General features: G+C 39.7%; 1 protein-coding gene across 1 annotated transcript in view; it reads right to left on the bottom strand.

Annotated features, from left to right (window-relative positions):
- Positions 1 to 23,488, bottom strand: part of arrdc1b (arrestin domain containing 1b) — a 49,713-nt gene that overhangs the window by 10,344 nt on the left and 15,881 nt on the right. The window contains exon 2 of the mRNA XM_026174370.2: positions 11,199 to 11,309. Coding sequence (XP_026030155.2) covers positions 11,199 to 11,309 — 111 coding nt within the window. The remainder of the gene's footprint in view (positions 1 to 11,198; positions 11,310 to 23,488) is intronic.

Here is a 23,488-nt window from a genome sequence, read left to right as displayed (position 1 = left end):
TTTTCTCAAAACACAGATTTTAATAGATCCATTAAGGAGGAGAGAGGCACATACTAATAAATATACATATGCTAAAATCATTATAGTAAAATTAGTAGACAGAAAAAACTGCAAATTAAAGTGAATGTGCTGTAAAATCTCATAATTTATGTCCATATTCTTTCATTAACTTTTAATTTAAGGACACGGCGTGCTGGCTGGGCTCACCTGCTTTCCCAGCAGGATGAGGTTTCTGAGACAAAACAGGCTTTAGCTGAGACGATTACAATTATCTTTTCTAGTGACTTAGACTATTAATGGTTAATAATAAGAAGTGATAAACTGCTGGGTGACACAAGTGGCAAGGTTCGAGGTTCTCTCAGCAATCATTTAAAGGCTTGGCGAGGCGGCAGCAATCAAAGCCAAGCCTTTTCCTTCCATCCCATCACATCTGCAGGCCAGCATCAGTGTGACAAGTATGACCGTTTGGATTGAAGCTAAGATAAGAATGCTCCGTGTTTGTTTTTTTTATAGCTAGCAAATTCCTAAAACAAAAGCCACAGCCCTGAGCTTTATCCTCACGAACTTTTATCTCTGGTTTAAATAAATACAATAAATAAATGTTATTCAAACTCAATCATATAAAGGGTCAGTTTTCCAGAAATGGTTTAAGCCTAGTCCAAGACCATAAACTTTTTTTTCCCCCTCAGTGAAGTTCAACTCTCACCTGAAACCTGCTGGGAGAGGTACACATTTGGTAAACTGGTGCTTACAGCCAGATGGCGCAAGTGAGAGTGGCTGAAGATGAACTACAGCGCATGTTTACTGTAATGAAGGAAAATGTAATCGACTGTGGAACAGCGGGATTCACTGATGTCTTTTTTTATTTGTTTTTGGACAACAATGGAGCTCCGTGGCGCAAAGGAAATGCAGATAAAAGCTCCTGGCCTGCACAGGAAAGCTCATTAGAATGATTACTTCTTTGTTGATTTTGGCCTTGACATGGGGTTTGTTGACAGTATGGAAAAGAAAGAGAATATCCAGTCTCATCTGTTAGTTACTGGTATAATCAGAATCCCACGCAAAGAAAGATTTATATTAAAAGGCAGACAATATTAATTATTTTTCCCATCTCTACTTTTCTCACGTTTTTCATGTTTAAATAAGCAAATGAGGCATGAGATTTAAATAAATTTGCATGATTTTCTACAGCAGAAATCAGAACGACACATAAATCCACATAAAGTTGAAAATTGTTGCTTCGCTCTGTCTAGTTGTCTAGGCAACGCTCCAATGTATTTACCACCAGGCACTGTGTCAATCAGCAGTATCTTGTGGTCTCACTGGTAGCTGTTCAAACAGTTGCCTGAAAGTTGAGGGAAAGTTGATCTCAGGTCTCAGAAAGCTGTTCATCCAAGTCTTCTTCAGTCGCCAGTTCAGGCCTGTATGCACTGTGTATTCTGACACCTGTCATCAGAGCCAAATTTGAGCTACAATAGCTCGTCTGTGCATCACTGAGCCTGGGCCGCCCATCAGCCTGTTGCTGGTTCACCACTGCTGCTTCCTTGAACCAGTTTTGATAGATACTGACCAGTGCACCGCAGGAACACCCCACAAAAGCTGCAGTTGAGGGGATGCTCTGACCCAGTCGTCTCCAATTTGGCCTTTTGTCAAACTCGCTAAAATCCTTACAATTTTCCATTTTTCCTGCTTTTAGGACAGAATATCTCCTTTGCTCCATTATATATCCTACCCACTAACCAGCGACATAATGAAGAGATAATCAGTGCTATTAACTTTACCTGTCAGTGGTGAAAACATTGTGCCTGATCGGCGTCACTATAATAAATTTTACAGAAGAGAACACACAGAAGAGAGACGCCTCTAGGGTTTTTTGTCTTTTGCACAAAAAAAAAAAATCAGAGTTTGACAATTTTGAATAACCTAAAAACCAAAGTGTAGTAAAATAAACATGTCAAAGTGCATCTCATCTTATTAGCCTGAAGACAAGTTACCCATAATTTAACAAATCGCACAACTGTTGCCTGTAGCTAGAAAGAAATTCTATAAAAGAAATCAGCTAGAAAGAAATTCTGATTGAGTTCAAACTTATTTTTCACATGGGCCATCATCACATGCACCGTTTACTTTACAAGCTCAGTTAAAACTAATAACTAGATCATAAGGAAACAAAAATCGCCTTTATGTCCCCATCACACTGAGAGCACCTTGAGTCAACCAGCTTATTAATTCTGTAGATGAGCTGGCAGCCCAATTAAATTACTACAGATAGCAACATGTCCCACCTCATTAGGGACGGGCACAACATTTTCCCCTTCAGTCTACGTTTCCTGAGGGAAAGTGCTCAGACTGTGTGTGTGTATGCGTGTGTGTGCTTATCACTCAGTCCTGTTTACTGCTAATAGAAACAGTCAGTCTTAACACTGCAGTGCACACACTGCATGCAAACTGGGCCAGGACCACACGAGTGAAAGAATAAAAGACTCTTTAAAAGTCACAAATGAGGAACAACATCAATGATTATCATTATTTAACCTTATAATAATAATAACAAACATTCATTCTGCTATTAAAACCTAGCAGGACCTATTATCATAAAGAGATTATAAAGTGAGGCTCCAAATGGGCCAATCAACTTGCCTCAATATAGGTTTTTACTGGCCCCAGATCAGTGATAATCCTGAACCCTGTGTTTATTCTAGTTTACTGTATTTTTGTTCAATACCAGTTTTTGTTTTAATCAACTTCATTATTTGCTCTTTTTGGTTAAATAAAGGTTGGATAAATGAAAATAAATATATTTGTTCATCGATATTTTGATCAAGCCCCATGTTGTGCGAGATACTAGGATGACTACACAGACCTGAACTGTGACTATTTCATGTGGTTCACACAGTCTGTGTAGTCAAGGACACAATAAAAGAAAAAAAAAGATAATATTTTGCTTTTAGTGTCACCTAAGAGCCACCAATTCTCCCCGACACAGCCCAGAGGCTCACAAATATTTTGATATTTTTCAGATGACCTTACAAGGATACTTTATAAGGAAATATATATATTTTTAGCTTTAATTATTCATCTAGATGATCTCAGTATGAAGCTTCCAGGTTTTTTGTTTTGGGTAACACTAAAACTAGGCAAACAAGTCATGATAACTAAAAAGAGACATTGCTAAGATGCACTCATGTTTTAGTTAGCAGGTGTAGACAGCAGAAAGAAAACAGTTCTGGTATTAAACTTCCTACATAAAGGTTTGTGGATTTTCTTTGAGTAACCCGGTCAATAATTTCTAGACCATTTTTTTCCGAATGTATTTTTTGGCATTTTAACATCAAAAATCCTTTTACTTTATGCTTTTACAAAGAATGCAAATGTGTCTACAACACAAACACCAAAACAGCCTTGATGCATAAATGGCAGCACAGACCAAAGACATAAACTGACAGTGGGATAAGCAGTCTCTTTTGAAAATACAGAACTACTGTTGCTGCTACTACCTTGGATTACTCACTGTAGAAATCAAAGTTTTTTAAAGTTTAAAACAACACTAGAAGGGTTTTTGGCACAAACAGTGCCTTTTTAGTAACACATTTATAAACCTAATGAAGAAGAAATATTGTCTTTGCAGAAATGCCAGTATTAGTAAATAATACTATTAAAAAACTTCCACGTGGCTTTGTCCTAAACGTGTTCTAAATATGAAGCTCTCACTTTTTAAAGTCAGTGTCCATGAAGAGCTGCTGATGTAAGCGGTCTTCACTCCCCTAACCGCCAAGCATCTGTGGCATACCACATTATCAACCAGCCACAGCGAGGGTCGCTTGCTTTGTAGAGTGTGTGTGTGTGTGTGTGTGTGTTTGTGAGAGAGAGATGATCTTCTGTCACCCTTCCTCTCTCACTCTCCCTCCGTTGCTCGACCCTTGGGGGCGAACCAGACCCTTTATGGAAGAGAGCGAGATATGGGAAAACGGCAGAGATAAAGAGGAACTCCGAGAGAGGGTGTGTCATGAATTATTTATGACCTTCTCCTTCTGGTGCCTTACGTTTCACAGTAAGGCTTTAAGTTTAACTATTGCTTCAAAGAACTTCCTGCTTTCAACGTCTCTTTCTGTTATTAAGAGGAAGATAAAAAAACTAAACAAAAAAACCTCAAACCTGCCCTTCATTAAACGAAAACTCACAGATTCATGTCCCAGTTATTGGGATTAGCACTGAATCAGCACCTGGGTTTTGGTGTCAGTTTCAACAATAAGTAAATAAACAATTTCATTTCATTTAATAAAACTCTTAAATATAGCAGAAAAAAACTTTATACAACTAAAAGCTGTAAATAGAAGAAGTAATAATGATCTACGGAAGAATGTTTGCATGCAAGACCACTACATTAAAACATTTTTAACCTCGCAGCTCTCTGTTAAGGAGTCAGAGTAATATCTGACTGTGCCAGTGTGAGAACTGATGGTCTTCATCTCACAGCAATTTCTTTAACTGGAGGACCACGCTGGTACAGATAGCCCAGGGTCACACACTGGATAAATTAAATAAAATGTGAAACACTAAACTCCAGGAATTTGGGCGACATGACAAAATAACTTTTACTATCACATATTTGCCAGAAGGCCTGAGTCTTCACTTCAAAGAACAAGAACCTTCTGTTAGAAAATATTTAATAATTTGAAAGGAATTTATTTGGTCGGTGCGTAGTTATAGTGAAAACGCTTTCTAATAATACACTTCAAACCGTATTGACTTTCCTCATGTACTCATAAGCACCACTGCATGAAATGCAAAGAACTCAGAGACAAATCTTGTTTATACAATAATAATAAATTCAGAGGTTCAAGGCAATAAAATTAGATATTCTTTTTTTTAAATCAAGTTAAACAATAATACAGACTCATTACAGCTGTTCCTCTTCAGCTGTACCTCTAAACCTCATCCCACATTTACCAAAATCATCTTGATGACCCCAAAGCCTTTGAGAAAGTTTTCGTAGTGGTCTGGGTCTACTTCATGAACTCTGCTCTCTACCAGAAAATCCTGAAGTAAGTAAGTAAGTAAAGTTTATTTATTAAGCGCTTTTCATAGACAGGTAGTCACAAAGCGCTGTACACAAAGATTAAAATAAACAGTACGATAAATAGCAAAATGCACGTCCAACTAGAACGTCCAACTATCAGTTGAAGGTCAACACTAGGGGTGGGTTTTTATAATCGATTCATCGATTAAAATCGATTCTGGCTTGGATAACGTAAAATCGATTCATTAAAATCCTGAATCGATTTTTTTATATAAATTTATTTTGTCCGAAATGCCAGAATCTCTGGTGACATCTCACAAAATTTCAAGAACCACCAAACAGTAAATGAGAGCAGGTACAGGGATTCTTCACATAGACTTAAACACACAGCGCGACCCGCGGATCAGAATCAGTTAGATGTCGCCTTTCTCACAGTCGGGGCTGAAAGCCGACAGCTCGCTGATCCGGGTCCGCGCTTTGTGTTCACGCCCTTTATGCGCTGATTCTAAAGCTGTTAGTTTGATCTCTCTCCAAACAATATTGACCGAATCAGCAGCAAAAGAAGATCCAAATGCTTCACATAAGCATCGTCATGAATTCACTCTTTTACTGTTTTGCTTCCATTGCGATGCGCAGCTCTCTCTCTCTCCCTCCCCCTCTCTCTCGAACAGTTTCGCTTTCTTCATTATTCGCTTGCTTGTTACACAAGTCTACTGTTGCTTACAGCGCTGTCGGCCGCTGTTTTTTCCCCTTTTACATTCTTCCGAAAAGAAAACCTCATTTCTGCTGTTCAATACTGAACAAATTGAAACTTTTTAAAATTATTCAAAATGCAAAATGCTTAGCCATGTCTCTAATAAAACCGCTGTAACGTCAGAGGTAATGTTGATTAATTAATGGTTTTCTTTCGTTTTTGATGTACTGCAGAATATTTTTATAAAATCCCAGGCCAGGAAAATCACCTACATGTTTTTCTGTGTTTTATCTTCAGCTACTTTGACACAAAGGCATCTGCTGTGATGCTCACACCTTGGATAAAGTCTTGAGAGTGTCAGCTTCCTTTTTATAGATACAAAAATATGTAAATGTCCTGATCTGAATTATATCTCTGACTGTCAAAATTTCCCAGATTTAAATCGAATCGAATCGAATTAAATCGAATCGTGGATCGAATCGATTCGGGACCTTGTGAATCGGAATTGAATCGATTCTAGAAATCAGTGACGATACCCAGCCCTAGTCAACACCACCTGTGTTATGCAGCAGGACAATGATCCAAAACACATCAGCAAGTGCACCTCTGAATGGCACCAAAAAGAAAAACAAATCCACAATGAAGATTTTGGAGTGGCCGACTCAAAGTCTGAGCCTAAATCTAATCGAGGTGCTTTGGCATGACCGCAAACAGGCTGTCCATGCAGCTCTTACAAAAACTCTCCAATGTGGCTGAATTAAAACTGAATTAAAACAATTCAAAGTGAAACATTTGTTGCCATTTATCATAGATGCTTGATTACAGTTCCTTTTCCCAAGGGCGGCACAGCCAATTATTAGGTTTATGGGGCAATTACTTTTTCTCTTATGACTTTTTCACTTAGGATATGCGTGTTTAGATAACCTTTTCCTTTTAAAAATAAATCAAAATTTAAAAACTGCATTTTGTATTGACTCAGATTATGTTTGTTATTAATAAACGAATTTGTTTCATGATTTGAAAATTTAAAGTCTGACTAATGTTAAAAAGAGAAATCAGGAAGGCAGAAAACACTTTCTCACAGTGCTGTATGTATATATTTTTCTTTCTTACAACATCAAAGCTGCTATGTTAATGGGTGAAGTGGGTGTGCTCATGTTTGTGTCTGCACAAACATTTCAAGATTCCTGTTCGACTTAATTTTCACCTCCCAGAAACGCCCTGCCTGACAGCTGACGAACAGTACGTGTGATTTTTCTCACACAGGCGAAAACAAAAAATGGCCACAGTCTGTTTCTTTTTTTTTTAAAATTATTATTATTTTCTCTTGTTTTTAATGTGGGGCGATCGTGGCTCAAGAGTTGGGAGTTCGCCTTGTAATCGGAAGGTTGCCGGTTCGAGCCCCGGCTTGGACAGTCTCGGTCGTTGTGTCCTTGGGCAAGACACTTCACCCGTTGCCTACTGGTGGTGGTCAGAGGGCCCGGTGGCGCCAGTGTCCGGCAGCCTCGCCTCTGTCAGTGCGCCCCAGGGTGGCTGTGGCTACAATGTAGCTTGCCATCACCAGTGTGTGAATGTGTGCGTGAATGGGTGGATGACTGGATATGTAAAGCGCTTTGGGGTCCTTAGGGACTAGTAAAGCGCTATATAAATACAGGCCATTTACCATTTAATGTTCTGTGTATTTGTCTACTTTAGTTTTGTTTGTGTTGGTTTCCTCGTCTTCTCTTTTTCTTGTTTCCTGTTTTATTTTTGGTAATGACTTTTGCCAAAGGCATTCGGAGGATGGAGGAAAGAGGAAACTTCGGTCTGCTTGAAGATAATCAAACTTTCTGCCTCTCATTATTTGTGTCTATAAAGTTAATAAAACGTATATCTTGTCACTTTAATTAGAAGTGGGGGCGATCGTGGCTCAGGAGTTGACAGTTCGTCTTGTAATCGGAAGGTTGCAGGTTCGAGCCCCGGCTCCGACAGTCTCGGTCGTTGTGTCCTTGGGCAAGACACTTCACCCGTTGCCTACTGGTGGTGGTCAGAGGGCCCGGTGGCGCCAGTGTCCGGCAGCCTCGCCTCTGTCAGTGCACCCCAGGGCAGCTGTGGCTACTATGTAGCTTGCCATCACCAGTGTGTGAATGTGTGTGTGAATGGGTGGATGACTGAATGTAGTGTAAAGCGCTTTGGGGTACTTAGGGACTAGTAAAGCGCTATATAAATACAGGCTATTTACCATTTAGCCACTTTATTATGTACACCTTGCTAATAGGTAGACTGCCTTTTGCCCTAAGAGCAGCTTTAATCCTTCATGGTATAGACACGATGCTGGACCCATTCCTCACAGATTTTATTCGACTTTCACATGATAACAGACTGCACACTTGTTGGCTGCACAATAAAGCAAATGACCCATTCCACCAGATCCCAAAGGTGCTGGATTGGATTGAGATCTGGTGACTGTGGAGGCCATTTGACTGTAGTCAACAAAATAAAAACAGAAAAAAAGCACTTAATCATGATGTGAACCTTGTGACATGGTGTATTTATTGTGATGATAGCATTCATTAAAGGAAGGGTACAGTCTGCGCCATTTTGGTGGCGCTTCTGAGGCCACTATTATAGATCTTGGTTCACTGGCACAGTATGTTAAACCAGTCATCACTAATCTGGGAGTTAAAATAGAGGCAAATCTTAAACTTGAAAGCCAGGTCAGAGCTGTTGTAAGATCTAGCTTTTTTCATTTGAGGGAATTAGCCAAAATAAAGCCTATCTTATCGAAACAGCATTTTGAGACAGTAATCCATGCCTTTGTTACTTCTAGGCTGGATTATTGTAACGCACTTTATTTTGGGGTTAGTGATGCGTCCATTAGGCGCCTGCAGGTTGTGCAAAATGCTGCAGCACGTCTTTTAACTGGAACAAAAAAGTTTGAGCACATTACCCCAATTTTAATTTCACTCCACTGGCTACCTGTACATTTTAGGATTGTTTTTAAAATTCTCTTATTTGCTTTTAAATCTCTTAATGGCCTGCCCCCCCCCACCTCTCGGAGCTACTACAACCATATACACCTCCCCGTTCCCTTAGGTCCGCTAATCAGCAGCTCCTTAAGGTACCAAAAACTAAGTATAAATCTAAAGGTGATCGTGCTTTTGCTGTAGTTGCTCCAAAGTTGTGGAATGATCTACCCTTGCATGTTAGGCAGGCCTCTTCTCTCTTGACTCAATTTGTTTTGACATGTTTCAATTTATTTTAGTTTTTTAGTTATTTATTTTATCTTATCTCATTTTAATTTTCTTTACTTATGCTTTTAGCATGTACAGCACTTTGTGAACTCTGGTTTTATGTTAAAGTGCTTTATAAATAAAGGTGGTATGGTATGGTATAAAGCGATGGACATGGCCAGCAGCACTCAGTTTCAAACTCGGTTCATTTGGTTCTAATGCCTCTTTTCCACTAGCACCTAGCGGCTTGACTCAACTCTGTTAGTTAGTCTTCCATTACAATTGAGTGCCACCTCAATATGAACGGGGTCGTTACAGCAAGGCAGTCCGAAAGTCCTGTGACATCACTTGTATGCGACACAAACACAACACAACAATGGTCTAGCAAGTCTGGCCATGTTCCTCTGATCTTTGCCTTTTTTTTTTTTTTTTTTACCTATATAGTGAAATAAAATAAAAATAAAAAAATCCAAGAAATACTGAAAATACAACTCTTCAATCTGAAATGTTGAAAAAGTATGAAGTAGCATAGCAAGCACCTGAATACTATATTTAAGTAAAGTACTTGACTAAATCTACTCTCCAGCATTGTGTGGCTGAAGTTTCTATCATGCGCTGAAGAACGCAGCCCTGAGAGTTAAACATTGAACTGTTTGCTGTTTTAACCAGCATGGACTGCATGCTCTAATGCCTGCCATTGTGTCCCACAGTGTGATTTGCATTTACAACAGATTTCATGCATGCGTGGCACATTTCACCTTCTGTTTATGGGCTGCAACACATACAAAAGATGGAAGATCGTACTCGCAAAAGAAGGTCTTGTAAGCTCTTATTTCCGTAGGCAGGAGGAACAGCACAGTGCAGCACAGCATGTTGGTACAGAGACACTCAGGGGAGAAAAATACTCTAACCTGCTCTCTGTGGGGGCTCTCCAACAGTCTCATCAGTGCTTCTTGACTCTGATTGGCTATGTCTCACCTCAGAGAGGAGACAGGCTTCAGGGGACTGTTACTCTGAGTAACTCTTCATTAGGCTGCAAAAACTAGGGTTGTGCCCGAGGCACACCAAAGACAAGGCAAAAATTTCAAAGCCATCTGTATGCATATCTGCAGAAAATAACTTTTACGTTGTCTGGAATGATCTCAAAGACAATTTTGATTGTATTCTCAGTAGAAAGCACTTTTGACACCTATAATTTTTTGCTGAGCAGGACTAGCTTACACTTTCACACAAACATACATTCTTGCTACCCAAGGATCTGATGCTGAGATTACAGACGACAGTGTCTCATTCTCGCTCTCTGATGTGAAGATGAACAATAAAAGGAAAATGACAGAGAATGACTTTGATCTACTAAAAATGACCCAAGTTATGTTGGTTGTGTCACACTAAATGAACATATAATCGCTTGAACATAAAAATGTGTAATCACGTTGTGCACAGGTGCATGCATGTCAGCCTACAGGGGAAAAAGATGATTTCTAAACAATGTGATCAACTGTTTAAAATGGCTTTAAATATGTGAGCAATATTTATACAATCTACAAGCTCAACCACTGGACTGGGTGCAGTTTTGACTGTTTTCCCACTCTTAAACTAGTCGATCGGTCAAATTCTTTTCCCCTGTTAGAGGAAAGCAAAAACCTCTGAAGGCCACTGTAACATTAGCTCTATTCCAGCAGATTTTCATTAAACTGAATGGGGTAAAAAGCCAGTCGCCGTGAGTCAAGTCTTACAGTTGTGCCATGACAAGGAGGTTCTGATATTTGTTGGGATATAGGTTGGGAGATAAATCTGTCATCAGCAAAGAAAGATGCAAAGTTCACATACTCTAATGATCATATCAGTGTTGTTGTTGTTTTTTTGACTTGGAGTATATTCTTTTTTTAAATGATGATTTATTTTGGGGCTTTTTTGCCTTTATTTGACAGTTTTGCATTGAAAAGCAGACAGAAAAGAGTAGAATGAGCAGGGGAGGACACACAGCAAAGGGCTGAAGGTCAGCCTCAAACCTGGGTCACTGCATTTCAACAATAAGGTACATGGGAACCTGCTGAACCAGTGAGCCACCCCTGCAGTATGTCCACTGCTTTCAAGATACAGGTTTGGTCTTACTGTCGTGCAGATCTAAGAAGCATATTAAGTTTTTTCATAGAGTGCACATACAAATAATGAGCAACAGCTGCCTAGAAAAAAGAGCAAGTGTATGCCAATGGTTTTTAACCTCTCTAGAAGTGTGATAACCTATCAGAGTGTGAAAATATTGATTTACCTTTCTCGGCAACAGACAGCGTGCTGTTTAAGTACTGTTCCTCCACATTATATGCTGTGCTGTTTGCTGTGTTGGAGACCCCACAGGAGCCATGACAGTTGACCTTGATGGCTGCAGAGAGAGGACAGAAAAGAAGAGTCAATCTTCTGTCTTAAACAAATAGTTTATGATCAATCACAAAGTGTAAAAAAACAAAACAAAGAACCCCACCATTGCTTTGCTTTGCTACTGAAATCTCCCATTAAATTTAATTCAGGATTCTTTAAGTTGCATGGCTTTGTTGTCTAGTGCTTGTGGATAGATGGTGATCAACACTAAAAAGCTTGCCAAAGATATGACACTAACTTGCACAATCCAAAAATTAAATTAGCTAGTTTGAACCATTATTCAAACAAATTAACGTTTGTCTATGTGGTTCTGAATTAAAATTTTCTGTTTTGAGGTTTGTTATCTATACGTAGCTTCCATTAACCACACAAGGTGAATGTCAGCGAGTCTTGCAGCAGTCGCTGTCTGTGAAAGTGCTGAACCTCGGCCTTGACTCATTTCATTGTATTTCTTTGGGGCTTTTTGTGTACTGACTTTTTTCCCCTCTCTTTGTGTTTTAAAATCCCAACTAGGGAAAATAAATAAATGCATACACTTCTTTTTATTTATTTAATCTACTAAAATGGATAAAGTAAAATTGTCTCCATGACTTTTTAGTTGACAGAAATCTAAACTGTCATCAGAAAGCAGCCAGTGTTTATACAAGACAGGATTTTGGCAATCGTTTTCCTCTTCTGCGATCCATATGGACTGCTCACCTGCAGGGAGCCAAAGCCCAGTCAAACGTGCCTACAAACAGAGACCATAAAGCTTCCAGTACAAATAAATCTCGTCCCTGTCCTTTAGATTCTGCATTCTGCACAAATATCCATTAATAGAGAAGAAATATAACCATAAAACAATTTTTTAAAAAGTGTCCCGTTCAGCATCCATCTGTGCTTCTTGCACTGTATGTTTCGATCTTTGGTGGGTTTGTTTTATGCCTGTCCCGGACCATTTTTCAACCAAGCAGTGTTTAACCTATGTATAATCTCATTCATGACAGCTATATGCTGTTTTTTTTTTTTGGAAGACTGCATGTAAGCACCAGTGCATGGATTTTGAAAATCCCTGTCTTTAGACTCTGTGCAGGGAAACACCTATGTAAACAGACACAACTGCTGTACCATATATAATATGCTGGATAAGCAGTTATGAAAGTAGATGGATGGATGGATGTTCTTGGAAAAAGTCCTCTTATCTTACTGCAGTGAATTCAGGCAACACTGTATAAAAAATACAGACCAGCACTGATTAGCATAAGAATGACTCACAAAGAGGGGACACTCTACTAAATCACTGAGGGCCTGTCCTGTTGGTTGTGTGCATTCTGCAGCAGTGATAAATAATCTGTCAGAACAGGCTGTGAAAAGAGTCTGAGTAAACAGATGGCAACCAGAAACCTTATTAGGGAACTGTTGTGAAACTGAAGAGGGTTTTGTATATAAAATGATGGTCGCATCAAGTGTGACTAGTTTGGATTATAGCACTGCTTCTGCTTTAGCAGGCAAATCCACAACTGGGTGTTTGTTGTGATGCAATAGGCTAGATAAATCACAATGTTACAGCACAATGACTGAATGTACCTGGACGAAAAGCAGTTCAACTAAACATCAGCCCACAGGATGTTGTAACTGAAAGAAGGTTCCGCTCGCTCAGCGCACAGGAAACCGTGTTATCTTTTCACACTCAATCCTGTATCATTTCTACTCTGCAAAAAAGTTCACACTGATGTGACTGACGTCAGCAACAATCAACTGTCAAGAGAGACAAAAACTGTTTAAGTGATTCTCAGGAACAAGCTGGCCTCAGACTCCAACTCATACACTCAAAAAAAAAGTGAAATTGGGTAGTTATTACATTTACAAGAGTTTCTATGGTGAACATAATAAGTTGTGTATGAGCTGCATGAAATTCAACAACTTCACGCTTGTTAAATTTATTTTTGTTGAGATGACGTCACCTAATCAAGCAAGAGTGGTTAGTTGCCTGGACAAGATCACGCGAGATTTCAAACCCCAGGAAAATCACTGGGGGCTATAAGAAGCAGAAAAGCATACACACACCACGTGTATGCTATTGCTATTTATTGTGCTTTGTGACAGCTCAGTGGTGCGGTGGACAGCACTGTTGCCTCACAGCAAGAAGGTCCCGAGTCCTTTCTTTTTGTATGGAGTTTGCATGAGGAAATGAAAATCCTCTAAAAACATTCACAAACACACACTCAGAAACACTACCACTGAGACAGAAGTTAGAGGATTACACAGAAGGATGGTGCATCTGCATCGCCTTTTCATAAAGCAGATAGAAGGGCTAATGTCTCACGATGACACCCAGCTTTCTTTGCTTTACATTTTTGTCAGAGAGCCACAGCCACTGATCGCAAGGTCGGTGGTCCAATCCCTGGCTCATCCAACCTGCATACTGAAGAATCTTGATGCAAAATAGTTTCCATTGGAGTGGGAATTTTAGGTTACAAAGTGCTCAGGCATATAAAATAACGTATGAGTGAATGAGGCTTATAGTACGAATGCACTTTGTGTCCACAAATTAAGAAGAAAAGCACTTTACAAGCAATAGTCCACTGTACCTTTTCATTCCATTAAAAGTGTAAAACCTAAGCGACTGGCCCTGTTAGATTTGTATTTCTGGCAATGTTGGGAAGTAACTACTACTACTGTACAAATACTTAATTACTGTACTTAAGTAGGAGTTTCAGGTACCTTTAGTTGAGTATTTCCTTCTAACAACTTTTTACTTTTTTACATTTTTAAAACGGGGTCGCTTTTGGTTTAAGTCACTTGAGGGGTATAATTTCACATCACTGCGGGCCTTCAAACATTGATGTGGTTTGAGCCTCAACAGTGAACAACAGGGCTCCAAGACTGGCAGTGGTAGGGTTTCACTATAATTTTTACTTGTGTTATTCAATAGCACAAGTCATAAAACGTTTTTAGCATCTAAACGTAACACATTTTTAAGATAAGATAGAACTTTATTAATCCCTCGGGTGGGTTCCTCTGGGAAATTCGACTTCCAAAAAGCACAGCAACGACCGAAGTTACAGTTACAGAATTGTTATATATATATATATATATATATATATATATATATATATATATACATATATACATACATATATACACACACACACACACATATATAAATACAGAGACAAATATAAATAAAATATATGAAGGGGATAAATAGAATAAATAGGAATAAAAAATAAAAATACAAGTGAATTGCACATTTCAAGTATTGAGTCTATTGCACTGTTGACTATTTACAAAAAGTATTGCACAAGGTATTGTACAGTGAGGTGAAGAGGCACTACAGCTTAGTTGTTCCCCCCTCCTTTGTCCTCCTGTCTCCCCTCCCTCTCCCCTCCAGAGAGGAGTTAAACAGTCTGATGGCGTGTGGGACAAAGGAGTTTTTAAGTCTGTTAGTTCTTGTCTTGGAGAGAAGCAACCTGTCACTGAACAGACTCTTCTGATTGTTTATGGCCGTGTGCAGAGGATGCCCAGCATTGTTCATAATGTCCATCAGTTTCTTTAATGTCCTTTTCTCTGCCACTGTCACCAGAGTGTCCAGCTTCATGCCGACCACAGAGCTAGCCTTCCTGATCAGTTTCTCCAGCCTGGATGAGTCCCTCTTTGCTGTGCTGCTCCCCCAGCACACCACAGCATAGAAAAGTACTCCAGCAACCACCGACTGGTAAAACATCCTCAGGAGCTTCCTGCAGATGTTAAAAGACCTCAGCCTCCTGAGGAAGTACAGTCGGCTTTGGGCTTTTTTATACAGGTGCTCTGTGTTGCATGACCAAAGTTTAGGTTTTTGCCAAACCTAAACTAGCAAGTTAATAAATAAACCAGATATGAAAGCTCTCAAAGGGATGCAAACCTGGATTTCTTAGTCATTATCCCAGGAAGTTGTACCACCACCACCCCAAGCCTCCATGTGTAGAGCCTGTTCAACAGCTGCTTTAGTAGCAGCTGGAATATCAGGGTACCATAGGACAGCTTGGGGAGAGGCATCTGACAAAGCTGCATTATACAATGCATTGGGATAAGAACACTTTGATCATGAATGACAGTTGTCAGCACTCTACACTAAATCAGTTAAGATCTCCACAAAAAGAGGAAAAAAAAAAAGCATAAACACAGACTGTGCTCTAAACAGTATTCTACCACAGACTGTTTGCCCAATCACAGGCTCACACACACCCACGCAAGATTCAGCTCTGGTATCTCACAAAGACACACACACTCTCTCTCTTTCTGTCACACTCTCAGAGTGGCAGATGGCTGAGCTCTCCACACCGCCAGGGCTGCTGGCACAGTTTCCGGTAAGAGGAAGGGCTTTTACTGTTAAAAATAAAACCTCCAAAACTGCAGCTCACTAAACGAGGTGGTGCCCTTGAGCCATGCAGACTAAGTCCACTTACGGTCATTAATTAAAACTCATTGTGCTCCTCCAGCTATAAGCCTTATTCATGGAAATTACAGACACATTCATTCTCCCCTGTTAACACAAAATGTGAGCAGTTATCACACGTCAGAAATGAAAAGCAGAGTGATATGACAGAAAAGAGATCCACTCATACCATGAGATATTATTTACAGATGTCTGCTGTGGAAACATTAAAAGCTCAGCCTATGAAAGGTCAGCGCACGGGTAATCTGTTAATATTCACAGTAGCAGCAACAGGAAGAGAAGCTGCAGCAATAATTTTGTTATGAGAGAGAAGCAGCTCTGGCAGTGAGACCGAGCGTCTGCTGCCTGACAATGGGCACGCACGTGGAGCCAGATGGACCATGAGCAAAATTAAGGCACTTAGTACGACACAAATATGTAGACACAAAGATGATGTGTCATCAAGTTCCACCACAGAATCGCAAAAAAATACCTTAAACTTTGGGCTTGTCTGGTCCCTTAAAAGATTTAAAGAGACGAAAAATTGTGCAGATATTAGTGACAAATGAAAAACGATTACTAGGGCTGCACGATTAATCGTTAGAAAATCGCGATCTCGATTCATACTTATGTGCGATCTCATTTCCAAATGACAACTATAAAAAAAAAAAATTAAAAAAAAAAAGACGATGACGATTGTACCGCATTTTGATCCGGGACGTAATCTGCATGAAAACAAGCGCTCACTCCTCCTGCTCAACAAATGACAAGGGCGGAGCCTTATACCACGTGATACAGAAGCTGTGCCGTGTGATGCTAAAATTAGCAGGGAAAAAACAACGGAGAGCACGTCAGGGATGACGAGAAAGTGACAGGAGAAAATCCGTCCCGGTCAACCACCCAAACATCAATAACGGGAACCTTATACAGCGCTTCCCTATACCCGTCGAACTCCCGCAGGCACAAAGAAATTACGGAGGCTATCACTTATCACCTGACCAAAGATATGGCTCCCATCAACACTGCAAAACGAGGGATTTAGGAAAATGATCAACACCCTAGACAAACGCTACACAGTGCCATCCTGCAACTATTTTTCTATTGTTGCACTACCTGCTCTATACACGCAGTGTCGAGCAACAGTGGAGACGGAATTTCAAGCAGTACAACATTTTGCGGCAACAACAAAACGTGAGACATTTGTTGTTTTTATGTTTATTTATTGTTTTTATGTTCAGTCTCAACTGTTACGAAGTTGATGTGCAGTTAATAAGTGCAATAAATATTTATACTGGAAAAGAGAATCGTGAGAGAATCGTGATCTCAATTCTAAGCCAAAAAAATCGTGATTCTCATTTTATGCAAAATCGTGCAGCCCTAACGATTACCCTTATCAACCACCTCCTTCCTTCCTCGTTTATCGTTGGTGCTGATTGGGCGCTCAGCCACTCCTGCATGCATATAATAAATGGTAAAATTGGCCTGCATTTGTAAAGGCACAGAAAGAAGAGGGGTTTATTGGTCCCCCTCTTTCATCAATGGCAGCCTTTCCCCTTAGTTGTCTTTTGCATTTTTATCTTATTTGTAGTAGTTGCAGTAATCCTTTTCAGATTAACTGCAGCAACACTGTGGTAACTCATATGCTAAGTTCCTCTGAATTGTGGATTTCAGGGGCTGTGAAACATTCTTATTTAATACCTGGAAGAAATGTTATTCTCTGTGAATAATCCATCGTAGTATTAAGGTAGGTTAAATGCCGACTAGAAGCTGGTGGTTAGGGGCAGCACCTGGGAAGCCAAATCCAGCTCTAAGCCCCTGCCTTGGTCAAGGGCACCGTGATCGGAGAATAACCTGTTTCTGATGGCGGGAGCTCGCAGAAGAAACTAAACAAACCTACAGACCATGCAAACTCCACCAAACCTGGTATGGGTGAAACTCAGGGCACCTTTGCTTTGAGGAAACAAACACAAGCGACAAACCACCATACTAGCTTACATATATGTATGTGTTAATGTTCATAAAATCAAGCAGGTTAAACTGCCACCATGACGTCACCTATTGATTTTGGTGTCCTAATTATGGAGCTTCAACTTAGTACCAAGTTAGCAGTGGGAGCCATAGAGTATAGAGGTACAATATAAAGACATATCAGCTAATTAGTGTCAAGTAGGACTTACAGTAGCACTCAGACAGCGCAACTCCCACTAAAGGGCAAGGGTTACACTAAAACTTTGATGTTTTATGATGTTTTTATTACAATATGGTGATGTCAGCCTGTTATGAGGGATATACTGAAAAATATATTACTCGATATGAGTGGTTAAAATTTCAACGTCAACTTTAATCTTGGGCGTCGTTTTCTTTGTGAGTATTTATTACACGGCGTGCTGCAGGGAAAAGCCTGTTCTAACGTTTGAGTCTACGGTTTATTTTTTAGCACGTGGCGGCTCTTTCTTGCTTCTCATCTGTAAATAATCTGCATACTCTTTCACGTGATTCAGTTTATTTTGAAAAGTCTCAACAGGATCTTGAGCTTTATTGTGAAAGGTTTATGTGGAAAATAAACAAGCGGACACGTGATGGTTTTACCATCTTTGTTGCTAATGACAACGCATAAAAACAGGCGCTTGTCCGTCAGTAGTGTGGTTACATTAAATATAAGAGAAAGAGAGAACTAATTAATATAGCCACTACAGTGACCATCAAAACGATGAAAACATATTGCCATAAACAGCTTATTTTGCAACACCACGAAACAAACGGTAGCATAAAATGAAACTATAGATGTTTTTATATCGTCATCCGATATATATCGTTATATCGAAAATGTGAAGTGAAAAAATTGTGGGTAATATAAATTTTCTTTGATTTTCACATTTGGTGGGAATCAGCCCAAGCTGTTATTAGTATCTACGATCACACAACATAAAATATTGAAAACTGTGGACACTAGATTGCTAATGAACCCGAAGCACAAAACTCTCAGATGTTCTCTGAAGAAGTCCAGTTCAGTGCCTCCAATTTAAAGATGTGGGGCCTAGCAGACACTGATTGGCTGCCTGTCTCCGGGCACCTTCCAATAAATGCAGCAATGTCTGAAGTCATTTTCCTTTTAAACATCCAGATGGATATACTTCAGGGGCCAGCCTCGAATGGACATTATGGTTTTTGGCACTTCCGAGTTCCAAGTTTAATTTTTTAAAGAGCATTTGATGACATTTTATTGGCAAAATGAGAAGATAAATCCAGCTGCAAAGACGCCTCAAAAAGGACAATGTGTTCAATCGCAATATATCAACAGTGTGACTTTCTTTTATTCTTTTGACAGGCTGTCAAAGATGGGAACTTTTGCTATCATTTCCAAAGGACAATATGGCAAGCACATGTGAGACACTCCAGATGTAAGGATATTATTACATGACTATACCGTCGGTATTCTGTAGGCTTCTTCACAAACTTGAGAGGTTTAAACACTGAAATCCTGAGACTTACAAATTTTTAGTCTGGTTCTGCAAAGCTGACAATCACTTTAGATATGTCACTACAGGAACCTGCAGTTCTTCACCAGCCTGTAGGCCTGAGGGAAACTGACACTCAATAGTAAGAGGGAAGCATGCTCTGACTCAGCAGCTGTCTGATTCTGATGCCAGCACGGGAGTCTCTCCGGGGCTTCTTCATGGCTCAATGAAGGTGTCCGTAGGCAGAGATGATCTTGGTGTTACTACTCATTAGACTGCACGAAATAAGACTGTGTAGGCAGATAGATCCAGTAAATAAGCTCTAAGCGACAGCATTTCTGGATCCACCATGACCTACATCAGATAACAGCCTGATAGAAGAAAACATCAAACAGTGTGCAGGTGAGTCATGAGGCTGTGAGAGGAAAGGTGTGGCACTGTAAAGAGTGAGTGGTTGAGTTGAGGAAGGTGACCAGAACAAATGCTGTTTTATGCATTTGTGCATTTAGTAGCAGACCCAAACGTTTTTAGCATCTAAACTCGACACATTTGTTGCCAAACCTAAACTAGAAAGCAAAAAAAACAACAAAGAAAAACAATAAATAAACCAGATATGAAAGCTCTCAAAGGGATGCAAACCTGGATTTCTTAGTCATTATCCCAGGAAATTGTCCCACCACCACCCCTAGCCTCCCAATGTGTGTGCCAGAGCTCAGGGCAGGTTTCTACCTGTCCATGTCAGGCACAGCAGAAGCATTACGTCAATAACTGAAAGGCATACTTCTGGAAACAAAGTTTTATCTGTTATTAAAGCACACATGCTTCTGAAGATTAATTTACTCATGTACAAATTATATTCCATATTTCTTGGTCAACTTTGACATGTCCTCCTACAGGGCACTGCAGCAACTTTATTGCAAGATGAGCGCATTCTAGCAGATTTCAACATAACCAGTCAGGCAAGGTGTTTGTCCCCAAGCAGGTCACTTGTCAAACAAACCATCGCTCGCAAATATTTTATTCTTGTTCTCAGTATTTTGGTTTTAGTCGTGGAAAATGCAGCAAGAAGACAATACTGGTTGTGCAGGTCTGAAAAGTTCAGGGCTTTCATTTACAAGTATTACAAGATACAACCCAAGCAGCCTCTTTTTTTCTCTCAACAAGAAGGTTGATAATGTGATATCAGTGAAGAAAAGCAATATTTGGATAGCTGCTACCATCCAAATCTCTGATTTAGAGGCTGATTCAGGGACCTGATGATTGACATTAATTTCAGCTTGTAGCTTCAGAGTTATTTCAAGCTGTCCTCTGCTTCTACGATTTGTATGCCTCTGAGACACATTCTCGCCACACCAGCGAGTCTCTCAATGTAAGCAATGACGACATCCAAGGAACATCTGCTTTCTGCACCACCTCACCTGTTGACTGATGACTTAGAAAATGCACGACCTGAAGCTTCTTTTCTTTTCTTTTCTTTTCAGGAGACGTGTTGTAATGATAAGATTACCTTGTTCATGATTACCCTGATGAGGCCTATGAGATGAGGTGCATAGGTTTCACAATAAAGTACTTCTATATGCTCAGATATATACCACCCAATCAGAAATTACTACTTTCGGTCGCTACTGTTTTCAACTTGTTTGTAAATGTTTTCAGTGCAGTTTGTCTGTCTGCTGGCAATAATAGTCAAACACCTACCAGGCCCAACCACACAGAACATGGAGACATGAAGCATGGACAAAGGAACCCGTTGAATTTATTCCAGATAAAGACCACATTCAAGTGCTTTCTCACATCTTTTGTTTCTTTAGAACCACAAATCACCGATGACGCTCCAGCTTTTCTTTTCCATCCTCTCAGATAATTTTGCCCTTCGGGGGAATTTCTAACCAGCTAAACAATGCTCCTGTTTCCTCTACCAGCAGGTTTCCCAAACAAGGAGTGGCATTATTTTCTGGTCAACCTTCTTGGTAGATTACAAATAAATATGCAACACAGACTAGGAAAAGGCAGCTGAGTAACAAATGTTGAACCTCTCCAGGAAACAGGATAAGATCATTAAGTCACAGCATGCCGTCTACTGCTTCAGTGCATGGGAAAAATTGCTCAGCTTGAGGGTTAGCGGGAAGGCATGCAGTGAAGTGGGCGGACAAAGGTAGTTTCATATTTACACTGATAACAGAGTCTGGTTTCACCTGTCATACAAAAGCACAGAGGAGCCCCAGTGAGCGAGTTTAGGTCCAGAAATGATCAAGGACAAAGCAGACCGAGAAAACCCTCAGCCTCTCAGAGCTGGAATAAACAACTATTTTATCCTGAAGTAGGTCAGGAGTTTGAATAAGACTACAAAAGGCTGTTTGATTTGCAAGAATTGGTCAATACTTCCTACATACTCTATAAAAAAAAAATTCATTTCTCACCTATACTGTACATTCCAGCAGAAGTATAAAGGCTTGGAAACTCCCCAGGCAGTGCCTGCGTGACAAGAGTTTAACATAATGCTACAGCACGATGTTTCAAACTATCCAATTTAAAAAAGAAAAAGAAAAACACTGTTCTCAACCTAATTTGAAGACTAGATTTGACTATGGATTTTTCTGGCAGATTATCTTACTTGCCGACTAGTCTAAAAGTCAGAACAGCCAAAAGTTAAATATTGTACAAGTATTTTGTGTGTATTTCAGAGCCATTTAAAACTGTATATAACTTTATCAGGTAGCCATTAATCAGTATGATGTGTGTTGTGCATAACAGTGCACAAACACAGTGCCAGATAAGCCTGCAGAGTGTAACTCCCTCCAGAGAGGGAGTCAAAGAAAGCAGGCAAAGGAAAGGCAGCAAGCGTTTAAATTACCCACTCCTCCAACTCAGGGAGGTAGTGATCAAAAATAACAATACAGCACTCTTTCAAAGCCCTGTAATTGAAATGAGTGCACTTTCAAGCATGGCTTCCTGCAGGTTACCAAATACACATCTGTACTTAATGTGGTTACACATTACTCTGATCACTATGCCATTTCACGCTGACAGCGTTTGCATAACTGCAGTGTCCAAAGCAACATTTTTCCCCTCACTGGGCCGTGGGCCATAAGATCACAGTTTTACCTGTTACGCAGGCACGCGCATGCACACGCATGCACACGCATGCACATGCATGCACATACACACAAACCCAAACTATACTTCAAATGTTTAAATTGTGACAACATATTTCTTCATGAAAAATCTTAGCTTGTTTTGAATTCGATGACAGCAACGCGTCTTAAACAAGCTGAGACAGGGCAACGAAAGATTGGAAAAGTAAGCGGTACTACAAACACTTGGTTTAGTAAGACAATGCTACACCACGCACACTACATCTATTACAACAACTTGTCTTCATCGTAGATGAGGTGAACCGATTTACATCAATTTAAAATATTTGCCCCATCATAAAATGATAAATACAACAAAGATGACCCAGGACTGCTGAACAGCTAAAACCCCGATAATATCAGACAAAAATGGGTCAACAGTTCTATCCCAAAAGTCCAGCAGCTGGGTACCCAGATGTTTATATTCTGTTGTTTAAAAAAAAGAAAGAAAGAAAGAAGATGCGGTGAACATTAACCTGTCACAGTTTTTTTTAAAGAATGTGTTGCTGCCAGCAAACACAAAAAGCTCTAATAGTTTTCTTAACATGACACATTTTCTCAGTTTAAACATTAATATGTTTAAATGTTTGAATAAAATACAGATTTATAGGATTTGTAGATGATTACTTTCCATTTTATTTGTATTTCACACAGCATCCTAACTTTTTTGGAAATGTGCTTGTATTTCTTTCTTATTATTTTTATACAGCTGCTTAGCTTATTCAGAAAAAATAATTTATTCCTTATTTTCTATTCATCTAAATATGCAGAATAATTAGCAAGGGACAATTAAAATGGATTTAGTGCAACTTAAGACACACTTGTGCACAATGCAGATAACACTGCTAGAAGAAAAACGATGGTGAGAGTCTAGGCAGGCAGCTTGTTTCAGCTCTCTCTCTAAAACAAACCGGAGGTGGATGGGAACAGGTGAACAGATCACCCTAATTCACAATTTAGTTTGTTGATCAGATGTTTGCAGCAGTGCTCTTTACTCTGCCTCTTTGCTGTACTAGATATTAAAAAGTGAGAGAAAAAAATCTTCTTGATATATCCCTGAAAACCTCTAAAGCTTTTTGTTAAAATCCTTCCATTTTCTTGACAAACTCCAGAAGTCACAGCCTCTTAACCGCAGTGCAACCCAGTAATCTGATGCTACAGTTATACTGTCATTAAATCTTTAAACGCTCCAAAC

Source organism: Astatotilapia calliptera, chromosome 7, assembly GCF_964374335.1.
Source record: "Astatotilapia calliptera chromosome 7, fAstCal68.1, whole genome shotgun sequence".
Classification (NCBI taxonomy): Eukaryota; Metazoa; Chordata; class Actinopteri; order Cichliformes; family Cichlidae; genus Astatotilapia; species Astatotilapia calliptera.
Note: the sequence above shows the minus strand (reverse complement) of the source record. Positions and strands in the feature narration are given on the sequence as shown.